A 15792-nucleotide genomic window follows, 5' to 3' on the forward strand; every position below is an offset into this window, starting at 1 on the left:
ACTGCTACTGGTCTTGTTTGGCCATCTCCTCGTTCTGGGATCGCATATTGGCTTTCATCTTTGAAGTCACACTACTGAAGCTTCCCAAAGATCCGCTACTCCTCATCTTTGGATACTGGGATCCTCAACTTCTCCCATGGTCGGCCGCCTCCTCACCCCCAGGCAAGGAATGGGCCCTGATTTGCCTATTGCTTGCCAGGAGAGCCATTTTGGCACACTGGACTGCCACTACCACCCCTTCCGTTTCTCAAGTCAACAGAGACCTCAGGCACCTTCTTCTCCGGGACAAACTTAACACAAACCTCCACCAACCTAAAACCACACAACGTTTCCATGGTAGATGGGACCTATACATCGCCTCCAAACTCACTCCACAGGAACGGACCTTCCTCAAAGACCATTCTTTCACTCGCATTGACTCCCTGCTACCAGCGAACTCTGCCGCAGTGTGAATCTCTATTACCCAGTATATAAACCAGTGTATCTTCTATTTTTCAACACCGCACCCCCCCCACCACTGGTCAGGATCTCACCCTTCTCTGGTGCGGACTGCTATTCTACACCAGGCTTGGCAAGCTTCCCCCCCCCCTTTTTGTTTTTCTTCTCTCTCCCCCCCCCCAGCATTTTGTTATTTCCCTCTGCATATTCCATGTAGGACCTGGGGTCCCTTGTAGGATTCCATGATGTCATGTCATGGCATCCGCAGATCCATCCAGTTGAGGTCACCCCCTTCTCCTTCTGATGGGGGAGAATGGTTTGGCCTCCATTTTCCTGCAAGGAATACTTTGTTTATGTTTTATGTTTTCAATGCATTTAACTGTTGATGTGATGACTTACTCGAGATTCATACAGCTCCTTTACGAAATGCCTTTATTCATCTTTCAGAATTTTTCTTTGTCATGTGTATTATTTTTCAATAAAATTTATTTGAAAAAAAAAAAAAAACTAAATTGAAATTTTGACGTCTGGTCTGTAGTGCAATTTCCTACCTCAATACCATAAATAACATATTTGATTTTTCACTCCAGCAGTATATGAGTTTGGAAATTGTAGAGATTTGTTAAATAATGTATTATAATTTAACTACACCCATTCGATTTTATATAACTAAAATTAGTTTTAATCAACTAAAATGTACTGGAGATTTTAGTCGACTAAAACAATTGCAGAAGACTAAAATGGGACTAAAATTAAAATGGCATTTTAGTTCCAAGTCTAAAACGAAATTTGCTGCCAAAATTAACACTGGCAAACAAATGCTGCCGATCGCTCGGTTCTCAGTGTTCCCTGAGCAGAGAGCTGGTAACTGTCGGTCATTGCTGCCTGCTCTACCCCACCCACCCCTGTGCTCACTGGAGCGCTCGGCTGTGGAGGGGTCGGGTGTGTCCGGCTCAGGCTCTTGGTGGCTCGCTGAGGGGCTGAGCCGGGTGTCCGTCCAGACGTGGGTAGATTCCTTGTTGCAATCGTGCCTGAGCACTGGACCAGCTGTCTGCTGAAAACGGGTCACAGGAGTGCAGATCAAACTGCACTCTTGTGACCCACAGGAGTACAGCCAAATGAGCTTTGACTATACTTTTCCTTTTTTTTTTTTTTTTTTTTTTATAAACACTAAATGCTCAAGAATTTGTGTACACTGGACCATCACAAAACTGTGTGGACCCTCCAAATTAGTTAAAGTGTGTTCAGTGAAGGGCATTACACCATACAAAGATATTTTAGACCATTTGTGCTCAGTCAACTTTGTGGTAACTGTTTGGGGAAGGTATCTTTCTTTCAGCATGACTGTATACCCTGTGTACACAGCCAGCTTCATAAAGACATGGTTTGGTGTGTAGGCACTCGAGTACTCGAGTGTACTGCACAGAGCCCTGACCTTAACCCTACTAAACACCTTTTAGGGTGAATGGGAATTCCGATTTTGAGTCAAATCTTCTTGACTTCACAAATGTTGCTTGAATGGATACCAGTTTCCAGAGACACACTTCAAAATCTTATGAAAACACTACCCAGAAGAGTGGAGACCAAATCCATATTAATGTCCATGAGTTTAAAATGGAATATCCAACAAGCATATAGGTGTGACGGTCAGGTGTCTACAAACCTTTAACCATAAAGTGTATGTATCACCACCCAATGATCCATTGTGTCACCCCCCTATGCTAGTAACAGACTGTGAAGGGTTTTAGTATAAAAAAAAAATTGTTAGAATATTGAAGAGGGCAAAATATAAGTAAATTAAACAGATAATAAAGCCTTGTTGTGTTTGGCTTTTTTTTTTTTTTTTTGCTTAAATTACAAACATGTTATACTTACATGCTCTATGCAGCCCTGATCCTCCTCTTCTCGGGGGGCCCCACACCGGCACTCCTGGCTTTTACCTCTTGCAGGGTCCCCCCACAAAAAATGCGTTTGAAATACCGTTGCGCAAATACAGTGTGACATAAAACATTGCAACAACCGCCATTTTATTCTCTCGAGTCTCTGCTAAAAAATATATAATATTATATTCATTTGGCGGTTCCAATACATTTTCTAGCAGAAAATACTCCTTTTAACTTGTAAGCAACAAGTGTCAGAAAAAGGTTTGACCTTTTAACTACTTCCCACCCGGCCAATGTACATATACAGCCGGGTGGGTGCGTCCTTCAGAAGGAGGGGTATCACGCGCGCCTGCCCACGCAGTGGCGCGATCCCGATGCGCTTGTGTCACCCGGACACGGCGCATCTCCGATCGGCAGGAGGGCTCTGTGATTGGCCCTCCTGATCACATGACGGCCATGTCCAATCGCAGCCGGTTGCTAGGCAATCGGCTCTCCTCTCCTCACACAGAAGTTGTCGCTGAGGAGAGGAGAGCGGATCGCTGCAGCCGGCTGGTGATCGGTGAATATGAGTTTGTTTTTTTTGTTTTTTTTTTACAGCTTTATACTCACTGATCACCAGTCTAGTGTAAACACACATGTCCCCACAACACACGTGTCCACACATAATAAAAACACCTGCCCCCCCCCACACTTATGTCCCACTAAAATCACACGTCCCAATTATCTGCACACATCTGTACATGATCATTTGCGTACATATGTCCGTGATCACACAAACCAATAATTATACATTAACGGAATTTTTTTTTTACCAAAAGCATGTAGCAGAATACATTTTGGCTTAAATTTATGACAAAATTTGATTTTATTGGATTTCTTTTAAAATAGAAAGAAGAAAATATTGTTTGTTTTTATCAAATTTTTTTTTTTATATTTTTTATATCGCAAAAAATAAAGCCGTGAATAAATACCAACAAAATAAAGCTCTATTTGTGCGAACAAAATGATAAAAATTTAATTTGGGTACAGTGTAGCATGACCGCGCAATTGTCATTGAAAGCGCGAGAGCGCTGAAAGCTGAAAATTGGTCTGGGAAGGAAGGGGGGCGAAAGTGCCCTGTATTGTAGTGGTTAAACTGACCGCATTTACGCACATTCATTCCTTTGATCTAAAAGAACCGAGAGATACTTTTCTATCTTCCAGTAGTAAGGAGTGTTGGGCTTTTCTCCTCCTTCTTTTTTTTTTTTTTTTTTTGACAGCTCGGAGCGCCCCTGCACTTGTCACGTAGAATCGAGGAAATGTCGGGTTAAGATTGAGAGGGAGGTTGAATCTAAAACGTGATCTTTTTAACAATTAATCGTGCAGCTCTACCTTCATGCATAGAATGCATGAAGTTAACCACTTCAGGACTGCCTCACGCCGATATAGGTCGGCAGAATGGCATGGCTGGGCACAAGCACGTACAGGTACTTTGCCCTCTAAGAGCCCAACTGCGGGTCGCACGCGCACTTGTGACCCGGTCCTGCGCTCCGTGACCGTGGGACCCGATCGCCGGCCGTGTCCCACGATCGGGTCACAGAGCTGAAGAACGAGGAGAGGTAAGTGTAAACAGGCCTCTCCCCGTGCTTCCTAGTGAGCCTGTCATAGGGAAAGACTATCAGTGATGTCACAAGCCAAGTCACGCCCCCTACAGTAAAAAAAAAAACACACACACACACACACACACTCACACTCACACTTAACCCCTACACTGCCCCCTAGTGTTAACCGCTTCACTGCCGGTGACATTTTTACAGTAATCGGTGCATTTTTAATCGCACTGATCGCTGTATTAATGGCAATAGTCCCAAAAATGTGTCAAAATTGTCCGACGTGTCCGCCATAATGTCGCAGTCATAATAAAAATCAATAATCACCCCCATTACTAGTAAAAAAAAATGCCATAAAACTATCCCCTATTTTGTAGACGCTATAACTTTTGCGCAAACCAATCAATAAACGCTTATTATGATTTTTTTTTTTTTTTTTTTACCAAATATATGTAGAAAAATATGTATCGGCCTAAACTGAGGGGGGGGGGGGGGGGATTGTAATATATTTATTTATTTATTATAGCAAAAAGTAAAAAATATAGCTTTTTTTTTTTTTTTCTAAATTGTTGCTCTATTTTTGTTTATAGCGCAAAAAAAATTAAAAACGGCAGAGGTGATCAAATACCACCAAAAGAAAGCTCTATTTGTGGGAAAAAAAGGACGCCAATTTTGTTTTGGGAGCCACGTCACGCGAGAGCGCAATTGTCAGTTAAAGTGACGCAGTGCCGAATCACAAAAAGGGCCTGGTCCAAAAAATGGTTGCAAAATGGTCCGGGGCTTAGAACTTTGTGCCTTTACAGCCACTTTAAACTTCAGCTTTAACAATAGAATTCAATGTTTGACTAAAAGATCCAATGCCTGTCCCTGTTTGTGGAACGCCCAAAGCATGCCACAGCGCATTCATCTTGCTCTTTTCTCTCTTTCTTATAGGTTGCTGAAGCTGTTGCCACCTTCTTGGTCCGACATCGATTTGCAGAGTCAGTTGGGGGTTTTCAATGGTGAGAAATTGCTACATGAAAGGAAATTTTAAAGGAAAAGTCCACCGTTAATCCCTTGCATTACACCGATTTTGAAAACTTGAGCAACTGAGACTGAACTTAGGATGAGAAAATACATAAGCTGAAGTAACTACATTTTAAAGCTACTTTGTAAGAACTGCGAGCATTCTGTGAGATAAGTCCAATGAGATGCCTGCCGCCTCTAGACTTATCTCTATTATTTTACATCGGTCAGGTTTATTGTGCTTCAGGAAAATAACTTCTGGAGCTCCAGTGCTGCTCCTTCATGAGCAGAGTTGCTCGAACTGCAATGCCTGCCCTTTCCTTCCTTCCGCCCATTTACAGAAGCTTTTGTATTACTGTATATACTCGAGTATAGGTCGATCCGAATATAAGCCGAGGCCCCCAATTTACCACAAAAAAAATGGGAAAACGTATTGACTCGTGTATAAGCCGAGGGTGAGACATGTCCGTCCATCCCTGTGTGTCCGTCCATCCCTGTGTGTCCGTCCATCCCTGTGTGTCCGTCCATCCCTGTGTGTCCAGCCGCCCTGTGTGTCCAGCCTACCTGTGTCCTGAGCCTGTGTCCTTCCGCACATACGGCGGCCATGCCAGGATCGCCGCACCTCTTCTCGTCTGTGACAGACGGCGGCCATTCCACTGTTCAAAAGCCGCGCCTCCGTCTGTGATAGGCGGAACACTCAATTTCCCAGCAGTCTGTGTTCCGCCGATCACGGACACCCTCTCATCCTCGTCCGTAGTATGAGGATGAGCGGATGTCCGTGATGGGCGGACCACTGACTGCTGGGAAATTGAGTGTTCCGTCTATCACAGACAGGGAGGCGCGGCTTTTGAATAGTGGAATGGCCGCCGTCTGTCTGCACGACACGCTGATCGGGTAGACAGACGGCGGTGACTCGAGTATAAGCCGAGGGGGGCACTTTCAGCCTAAAAAAAGGGGCTGAAAATCTCGGCTTATACTCGAGTATATACGGTATGTGAACTCATTCACAAAATACAAAGGCTTCTGTAAATGGGCAGCAGAGTAGAGGGGTGGGCATAGCTGCTCTCTGTGGATCTCACCTCAAACCTGAGTGTATCCTTCAGGATTGCAATAAACCTGAAACATATAAGTAATAGAGATGGGTCCAATTGGGTGCATGCCACCTCCGGGACTTAAGTCGGTGTGCCTGTACTTTTTGCAAAATTACTGAATTCTTGGAATTCAGATTTAAAGCCATTAGTGATCCTAAATAGAATGACAAATGGAGTTTTATGCAGTGCTACACTTTTTCTAACAAAAGTCAAGCTTGGTTCCGGGGCTTAGGACATACTTGCCAAGTATCACACAGAACTGCTTGTTCAGAAGGGACGGGAGTAAAAACATGGCCTGGTGAATGCACAACCATGATCTTGGGGGAACCTCTTGTTAACCACCTGCTTAGTATCATTTTCAAAGCTAAATGTGTCCTGTATTGCAGCAGTCCCCAAGACAATTTTCCCAGGGACTGGGAATGGGGAGGGGGGGGGCGTTTATTCACGGAGTCTATCCTCCGCCCCCCTTTACAGCACAGGTTCCCCCCCCCCCCCTTTATATCAGTGTCCTCAGTTTCACTTCACATCACAGCTCCCCGTTACAATACAGTGCTGTCCCCTTTACATCACAGTGCCCTTTTACAGTACAGTCCACTTTACATTAATGTAATGGGGACTACCCTGTAAAGGGGGGCACTGTGATATAAAGTTGACTGCTCTGTAATGATTACAGTGCAGTGCCCTTAATACTACAGTTCTCCTGGCAATCACGGCCTCCTCCACCACAGTGCCCCTGCTCTCTGCCCACCACAGTACCCCTGCTATCTCCATGCGCCCCCCCCCCCCACTTTTAACATCTCTCTTCCCTATTCTGATCTCTGCCTCCCCTGAGGCTGTGATCAGTCCCCCCGCCCACCCAACAATGTCATAATCAGCAGGGGGTGGGAGAAGCTGCACATGGGAGTGGAGAGCTCCTCCCACCCTCTACTGATCAGCTGGGTAGGTGGGAGAGGACACACAGGCATGGCTTCACAGCAAGAGGTGATCGGTCTGTGATAGGCCTGTGCGGACCGCGGTCGCCGCTCATCCCCCTGCCGCGCAGCCCCGTCAGCAACAGGCCACGGAACGGCACCCGTCCGCGGCCCAGGGGGTTGTGGACCCCTGCTGTTTTGGGCATAGGTAGATTAGTATGGCAAAGGAGAGCTGTTTAGGCTTCGTTCAGTTTAGGCATTGCTTAACTTACATTTATGGGATTAGTAACATGAAGCTGATCCCTTGCATGTATGGTGCATTTAAAAAACAAAACAAAAAAAACACAGAATGATCTTGACATTTCCTGTAAAGTTGAACTGTGGACAGGCGATGGACATTAGTTTCTACATTTGGGGCTGCAGGAGATCAGCAGCACTGAGAAACGACACATGATAAAAGAAGGTGAAAGGCAGCTGTTTTATGTGCAGCACTTTAGCAAACTGGGTGTCATTCAGTTGGGGTTTACATCTACTTTAACAACATGTTTGGATATCCATAACCTGGCCACAGTTCAACTTTAAAGCGGTATTAAAACCCTGCATTCGTTTTTTTCATTTTTTTTTTATTTATTTTTTTATTTATTTTTTTTTTTGGGGGGGGGCATTGTTAGGCTTACTAGAGATTGGCTTTACATTGTTAGTGTAGCTAAAACTATAGCTCACACTTTATAAGTTTTTGTTTTGTATTGTGTTTGTCTTGCAGTGTGTACCCAGCCTGCTAGTGACCTGCGCTGTGTGACTGCTGGAAACCTTCTGTAAATAAAAAAAAAAAGCTCCAGACAAAAAAAACACGGTGACGTTCCTGGTTCATCAAACTTCAGCACAGCCGAGCAAAGCCAGTGTCCTCCGTCAGTACATGCCAATCAATATCCAGCTGCCATATATTCCTTGTCCTTACTTTACTTTCCCCTCGGGGTCTGACCTCTTCATGTAAAGTCATGACATTGGGGGGGTCACCCATGGTCTGAGTAGGTGATGTAAAATTGTGGCTGGATTATGAACTTCTAAACTTGTGCCTGCTGCAGCCAGCAAGGATTTTTTTTTTTTGTTTTGTTAATAGAAGCACAGTTTATATTCCTGTGTAATGTTTGCTTCCGCTTAGTAAGTGATATGGCCTTTTGAATGGTCTTTTCATTCTTTAGTAGACTTGGTGCAAGGAGGATAGGACTGATAGGCGCCGTCCTCATCTTGGTGTACATTTAAACTTTGCATAAGCTCCACCCCCTCGTTACAGCTTGCATGACCGACGCTCATGTCCTGGGAATCAAGTGATGGCAAGATATTAAAGTGTACCAGTACTGGATAGAGCATCCTAAATTAGGTGACACAGCAGACACCATAAAGTTCCATATCTATCTATATTTCAGTAATCCTCACAGCGCCACCAAACACCTATGCAAATACTGAAGCGTTTCTATAGATTTGGATTAAAGCGCGCTCCCCCACATCTCGGCCCTGGTGATTGGCTGCTCGGTAAAAATCATAGTGTGCCGAGGGGCTCTAGTGCAGCTGCAAGATAGTTATAGAAAGACAGAACGTATGGTATGGTACTTTTTGATGCCTACTTTTGCTGTTTAGCCTAAAGGATATGTTCACCTTAAATAAAATAAATAAATTAAAGAAAATATTAAGTGCACATGATTTTGCAGCTAAAAAAAGGTGCATTTATTATTTTTTGTAATTGAGCCTGCAGAGCATTGCACCCGCAATCAATAGATCGCAGGGGGCAATGTTCTGCTCCTGCAGACACTGCTGAGAGCTGTCTTCCTGTGTTTCCATATGGGCAGACAGTTACTCGGCTACACCTGATCAGCTCCCTGGTAGTTCATTGGGAACTGCCACAGGGGCAGAAACTTCATAAATTTACAGATCTCTGTGAATGAATGGCGCAGCTATGTGGACGGAGCTCTGCAAAGCCACACTGTTTTAAAATCTTGACAGTGGGTACAGGAAGAAACCTCCCCCCCCCCCCTGCCTGCTGTCACAGGTGGGATTGGGGGGGGGGGGGTGCAGGCAGGGGCTGTATAGTACCATGCTAAACCCTAAATACGGGTGGACCATGCCTTACTAAAGGTGAACTTTGCTTTCAAAGCCCAACTCTGGGAAAACGAAAATTCCTCCCTGGTAGGTTTTGTAGGTTGGCTGTGCCTGTACTGTAAGGGTTCTTTTCTTTCTAGACGACAGTAAAAGCACTTTTATGTACCTTGTCAGCCCCCACGCTGTGGAGTGCCCTAAGTCACACCCAGTGCAGGGCTTTGGGCTCTTGGTCTTGACGACATCAGAGGACCTCAGATTGCTGGAGGACAGGGGAGAGAAGGCTGCAGGGACTGGTCTTGCAGAGGGTCAGGTGAGAATACTGATCTTCCCGGTCCCCTAGACCTAAAATGAGCAGCTAACACCCTACAGTGGAGGGTGCAGCCAAACTGCAAGAGAGGACTTTTAGTTTTACCAGAGTCCAGCTTTAAAGCTGAACCCAAGCCTGGAGGATTTGAAAGGTGCTTCCTTACCACGTCGAAAAATGCTGTTTTTGTTTTTAAAATGCTTTCATTCAGTTCCCTCCCTCCCTCTTCAATATGCCCCTTAATCTGGCTGTTCTGATGTATGTGACCAAGTGCCACTGTTCTCTCCCTCTATAGAAACGACTCTTGGTCATATAACCTCCTCCTCCTCTAAGGGAGCAGTGACATGCTGATGTCACATTTCCCTTCTTTGGAAAGGTAGGACCACAACAGCAACCGCCTTGATCCATCCACAGCCTTTGATTGGCCCCCACTTCATTGAATTCCCCTGGCATCTTGGGAAATGTAGTTAAGCTTACCACATAGGAAGCATGTTGGATGTGACGTGCGTCACATCTCCACCTGGGCAAAGTGTTTCTAAGCCAATGACTTCACACAAAATAAAAACGTAATTACTCCAAAAAAAACTAAGGTATTTAAAGAAAATGGAGGTGGGGGGGGGTTGTGGATAGGAAAAGGGAGATGATGTTAAACTATCCTGGTTTATGGAGTTCAGCTTTAATTTAAAGTATTTAGAGTATCCTAGAGGGCACATACCTGCAGCGGCTTTGCCATCTCAATGCCACAATGGTAGTTCTAATTGCACAAAACTTTCTGGTAGTGGCAGAGCTTCCCAGCCCCCTGCAAACTTTCCACACATTCCTATTACTATAAGTGTTTTTATGTCCTGTAATTATTAGCACCATCTAATGACCATAATGCAGTATTTTCTTGATTCACTCTTTCTCTATGAACGAATAACATTCAACATGGAGAGGAAAATCGCCTAATAACATTTTTGATTTTGCCCCATTTGTCCAAAATGAATGTACATGCAGTTTCACAAGACTTATAGCTCTTCAAATTATTATTATTATTATTTTTTAACTCTGCCCCTGTGTAGGGACAGACACAATTCACTCATAACACTGCCTCCATTTGTTTTATTTTTGCAGGTCGTTTTGCTTCAGGGCCACTTCCACCGAGCATAGATTAACCTTCCAGAAATGGCATGGTACAGGGAAAAGACGGGCACTAAACATCACCATTAAAAATACCTGCTTTAAATTTCTCCTCTTTCACCATTGTCTCCTGCAGACCTTAGATTGAAAAGAGACAGGTCCCCTTTTAAGATTTGGCAAGACACCGGAAAAAAATTTAAGTTTCTGCAATAGCAACATAGATGTTGGCTGTGGGCAAAGCTCAAAAAAAAAAGACATATGTAACAAAAGGCATTGAGGTGAATTTGTTGGGACATTTCAGGCTAAAAGTCATGCCCATTTCCATGCCCGTCTGAAGCCATGACTATTGTTTCCCCTATTAGTTTACAAATGTATTTTCTCTATTTGCCAGTGTCCCCAAAAAACTACCAGGAGCCACTTTGACTGTACCCTTGGTCATCCTGCTTACCTTTAAAGGGATAGTGGGGTCCAAACTACATATTCTAATTGGATAATGACCGCTCCAGCAAGTTGCCGAAACTTTGATCACTTGCTGTTCAACCTAGTGCCTGCGCCAGTCAGTGGGCTTTGGGCTTGTGAGGTGAGTTTGAGATGCTTCTAAAATCAGGCTTCATTGACAACTAAATTTTTACTTGCAGTTGACTTCCTCCTGACTTGCATAGAACCACTTTTTAAGCGGCATCAACCTTGGTTCACTCTGCTCTTGCATTCTGACTTAAATTGGAAGAGAAGCAGTTGTGATGCAAGCCAAAAACACCATCAACTCATGTCCTAAGGATCTGTCCAGAGCTATGGTGTTGGAGGAACATGCTTTTTGAATGGCCTTTCCAGGATGCCTGCATTGCACAGCGCATGGTGAGGCAGCAGGTTCAGTATTGCCAGTATTGAGATGTGTTGTGGTGTGTTGGCAGCCCATTCACATGAACTTAGCACGCATTAACATTTTGGGACAAATGGGTATGAATAAGCATTTATTCATGTGTGTGTGTGTGTGTGTGTATAAATCCAGATGTGTTTACCACTTGGCCAATTTAAAGGATCAGTTCTAACCAACACCGATATTTGGTACTTTGCTAGATGTGGTCCTGGTGTCACTAAGGTAAATATCTGCACCCCCTCCCCATATGGCCAATACCAAGGGGTCTTGCTCTCCCTGGTGGAATTATTGTATAAGATGGAGGATGCTCCAGTGGGAATACTTCCAATGGACAGGAACAGAACTCGGTGTAGGGATATCTATGTTGGAGTCCTAAAGCCTAAGAAGGGACTCGGCCCCCTGGGGTTTAACGATTATTACTCTATTCATAACTAAAAAATAAAAGGTTTGACTTAACGTGGAGTTCTGCTAAAAAAAAAAAATTTAAAAGTCAACAGCTACAAATACTGCAGCTGCTGACTTTTAATAATCGGATACTCACCTGTCCCAAGGTCCAGCCATGCGAGGGAGCGAAGCCCCACTCATCTCCCCCTCCTCTCTGTGGTGCCGGCATTGTAAGTGTGGGCGCCCAGCTGTGGCTTCCCAGCCAGGCACCCACTGCGCGATCAGGGCCGCGCCATGCCTCGTGACTGGTCGGGTAATCATCTGGGACATGTGACATGTCCCAAATTGCTGAGAGGGAGGGGGGAGAGGTGATCTCCCTTCCTGCCCCCCCCCCCCCCCAAAAAAATTACATGCCAAATGTGGCATGTCAGGGGGTCACCTCCCTTAAAGCAGAAGTTCCATTTTTGAGTGGAACTCCGCTTTAACAAACTTTTGCTGCCACGTACACACGACCGGACTTTTTGACAGCAAAGGTCCGACGGAACGAGTCCGTCGGACAATTCGATTGTGTATGGGCTCCATCGGACCTTTGCTTGCCAAAAATACGGTGGACTTTAGAAATAGAACATGTTTTCAATTTTCCCACCGGAACTCCGCCGGACCGAGAAATCCGTTTGTGTGTATGCTAGTCCGACGGATTAAAACCAACGCTAGAGCAGATATTGGCTACTGGCTATGAACTTCCTTATTCTAGTCCGGTCGTATGTCATCACGTTCAAATCCGTTCGACTTTGGTGTGATTGTGTGTGGCCAAGTCCGTTCATTCAGAAAGTCCGTCGGAACTCCACCGAAAAAGTCCATCGGAAAGACCGTCAGACCTAGTCCCTCGAAGTCCGGTCGTGTGTACGCGGCAAAAGAAAAGATTTTAGTTTTTCTTTTAGTTGTATGGTCAAGTAAACTGGCGATTTTGTAAGTCAGACCTTCCTAAGCTTTATACCTTGGAGGAACCCTGTAAGTAATTTAAGTCTTGAGGAACTCCTGAATAAAAACTATTTCTATAGCTCACTGTATAGTAATGTGATTGGAAAGTTATAGATATAATAATAAAATAAAAAATAAAGTGGCATGCTCATTACATTTGACACCCAGAGCTTAACATCTCCCTTCCCTATATGACAAAAAAATTTGAAATAATGACCAAAAGAAATGCAGACAGCAAGGTACACACTAGTGAAGGCAGCCCATTCATTTGAATGAACTGCTGTGCATGCGTTTTCCCACAGGAAAAAAGGTGCGTACACCTTTTTAAAAAATGTGACCGCAGGGAAACCGCGTAGTCTTTATGGCCATGTGATGTCCGTACCCCCAAACGCGCTGTGGACTGAGATACATGGGGGTGCCATTCGGAATGAGTGTCTCATAAGAGTGACTTGGGTGGGGGAACAGATGCGATTCCTGCATCTGCGCAATGTGGGCTAGTGTGAACCGAGCCTGAAATTGTGGTGCTCGTTTATGTTCGAGGTCCATGAATAAGTAACTTCTTTACATTGGTGGTCAGGGGGAGTAGTGTCCCCCTTACAATGGTAGTCAGGGGAGTTGTGTCCCCCTTACAATGGTAGTCAGGGGAGTTGTGTCCCCCTTACAATGGTAGTCAGGGGAGTTGTGTCCCCCTTACAATGGTAGTCAGGGGAGTTGTGTCCCCCTTACAATGGTAGTCAGGGGAGTTGTGTCCCCCTTACAATGGTGGTCAGGGGCAGTAGTGTCCCCCTTACAATGGTGGTCAGGGGCAGTAGTGGCCCCTTTACAATGGTGGTCAGGGGCAGTAGTGGCCCCTTTACAATGGTGGTCAGGGGCAGTAGTGGCCCCTTTACAATGGTGGTCAGGGGCAGTAGTGGCTCCTTACATTGGTGGTCAGGGGGAGTAGTATCCCCTTATATTGGTGGTCAAGGGGAGTAGTGTCCCCTTATATTGGTGGTCAGGGGGAGTAGTGTCCCCTTATATTGGTGGTCAGGGGGAGTAGTGTCCCCTTATATTGGTGGTCAGGGGGAGTAGTGTCCCCTTATATTGGTGGTCAGGGGCAGTAGTGTCCCCTTATATTGGTGGGCAGGGGCAGTAGTGTCCCCTTATATTGGTGGGCAGGGGCAGTAGTGTCCCCTTATATTGGTGGGCAGGGGCAGTGGTTTCCCCTTATATTGGTGGTCAGGGGCAGTGGTGTCCCCTTACAATGGTGGTCAGTGGGACAGGTGGTCCCTTGCAATGGATGTCTTGGTAAATTGATGGTCCTTACAGACAGCTAAAAAGTCACTTGTGTCAGAAATTTTTACCTGGGAAATTGATAAATCTCCATTGGTCTAATGCTGATGGCTCTCGTGTGTGATGTGGGTTCCAGAAGTATGCAGGCACTGTTAGTGATAGATCAGTAAGCCAGTGCTCACTGCTCAGGGGAACGTCTGGAGGAACCCTAGGGTTCCACAGAACTTTGGTAGAGAGACTTGCCTAGCTACTTTACCCATCTACTTGCTGAAAGGCCTAGGCAACTGCGGCCCTCCAGCCGTTGTGGATTTATGTGCCCCTTCATGCATCTGCCACTGAGAGTAACTGCCAGTCTCCCCATCATGCCTCTGGGAGACATGCTTATAACAGTCTTGCAATACCTCGTAGTTCTACAACATGTATGTGGGGAAGGAGTACCAAGCTCCATCACTACTAGGAAGTGTGAGTCCCTTTTAATTGAAAATCGAATTTATTATTATTTTTGTTTATAAAAAAAAAAAAATTGCTGAATTTACGGATTCCTGCATAAGTGATCCAAACTAGTTCACTGCTTTGGTCATTTATTGGTTTTTAATATGTTTACATTTCCTCCACTCCCTTTTTGCTGTAATTCAGAAATGGCTGAATTTCATGCTGAAAGCTTTTTGACATCAGACTGTTGACCCGACTTCGCAGCAGATATACTTTTATGGCTGGATATTTTTTATTTTTTCTTCTGTTAATGAATGTATACTTTATTTATGGACATAGAAAAAATAGAACACAAGTAAGCTGGGGAGAAGTGAATTTGGCGTTCGCAGGGGAAAGAGACCACACTAAAATGCGTACAAATATACTTTGTGATTGGGGGGAGCAATGTGTGATAATAAATGTTAAATCTGATTTTGTTTGTCTGTGTGTCACATGATTTATTTATTTGTTTCTTTCAAAGTGTCATCCAATCAGAGAATGTTTTAGAGCAGCAATGGTCAACTTACAGGGGCACCTCAAAAAATTACAATATCGTCAAAAAGTTTGTTTATTTCAGTAGTTCAATTCAAAAAGTGAAACTCGTATATTTTATATAAATGTGTTGCACACACAGTGATATATTTTCAAGGATTTATTTCTTTTAATTTTGATGATTATGGCTTACGCAGAGGTCTCAACCTGGTGGCCCTCCAGCTGTTGCAAAACTACAAGTCCCATGAGGCATTGCAAGGCTGACTGGTAGTTTTGCAACAGCTGAAGGGGCTGCTATTTTGAGACCCTTGGCTTACAGCTTGTGAAAACCCCAAATCCAGTGAAATGAATGTGGTGTGGCATGGAGGTGATCAGCCTGTGGCACTGCTGAGGTGTTATGAAAGCCCAGGTTACTTTCATGGCGGCCTTCAGCTCATCTGTATTGTTGGGTCTGGCGTCTCTCATCTTCCTCTTGACAATACCCCACAGATTCTCTCTGGAGTTTAGGTCGGGCAAGTTTACTGGCCAATCAAGCACAGTGATACTATGATCATTAAACCAGGTATTGGTTCTTTTGGCAGTGTGGGCAGGTGCCAAGTCCTGTTGGAAAATTAAATCGGCATCTCCATAAAGCTGGTCAGCAGAGGTAGGCATGAAGTGCTCTAGAATTTCCTGGTCGAGGGCTGCGCTGACTTTGGACTTGATAAAACACGGTGGACCAACACCAGCAGATGACATGGCTCCCCAAATCATCACTGACTGTGGAAACTTCACATTGGACCTCATCCAACTTGGATTCTGTTCCACTCTTCCTCCAGACTCTGGGACCCTAATTTCCAAATGAAATGCAAAATTTACTTTCGTCTGAAAAGAGGACT

General features: G+C 44.7%; 1 protein-coding gene across 2 annotated transcripts in view; it reads left to right on the forward strand.

Moving 5' to 3' along the window:
- PPME1 (protein phosphatase methylesterase 1) overlaps positions 1-14854 on the forward strand; it is a 64468-nt gene extending 49614 nt beyond the window's left edge. For both annotated transcript variants that reach the window (XM_077451355.1, XM_077451356.1), the window contains exons 14-15: positions 4844-4911; positions 7681-14854. In XM_077451355.1, coding sequence (XP_077307481.1) covers positions 4844-4911; positions 7681-7699 — 87 coding nt within the window. In that variant the 3' untranslated portion in view covers positions 7700-14854. The remainder of the gene's footprint in view (positions 1-4843; positions 4912-7680) is intronic.
- Positions 14855-15792: the final 938 nt, after the last annotated feature.

The sequence above is a fragment of the Lithobates pipiens genome, unplaced genomic scaffold (genome assembly GCF_037356315.1).
Source record: "Lithobates pipiens isolate NorthernLeopardFrog02 unplaced genomic scaffold, aLitPip1_a1.2 Scaffold_23, whole genome shotgun sequence".
NCBI classification, from domain to species: domain Eukaryota; kingdom Metazoa; phylum Chordata; class Amphibia; order Anura; family Ranidae; genus Lithobates; species Lithobates pipiens.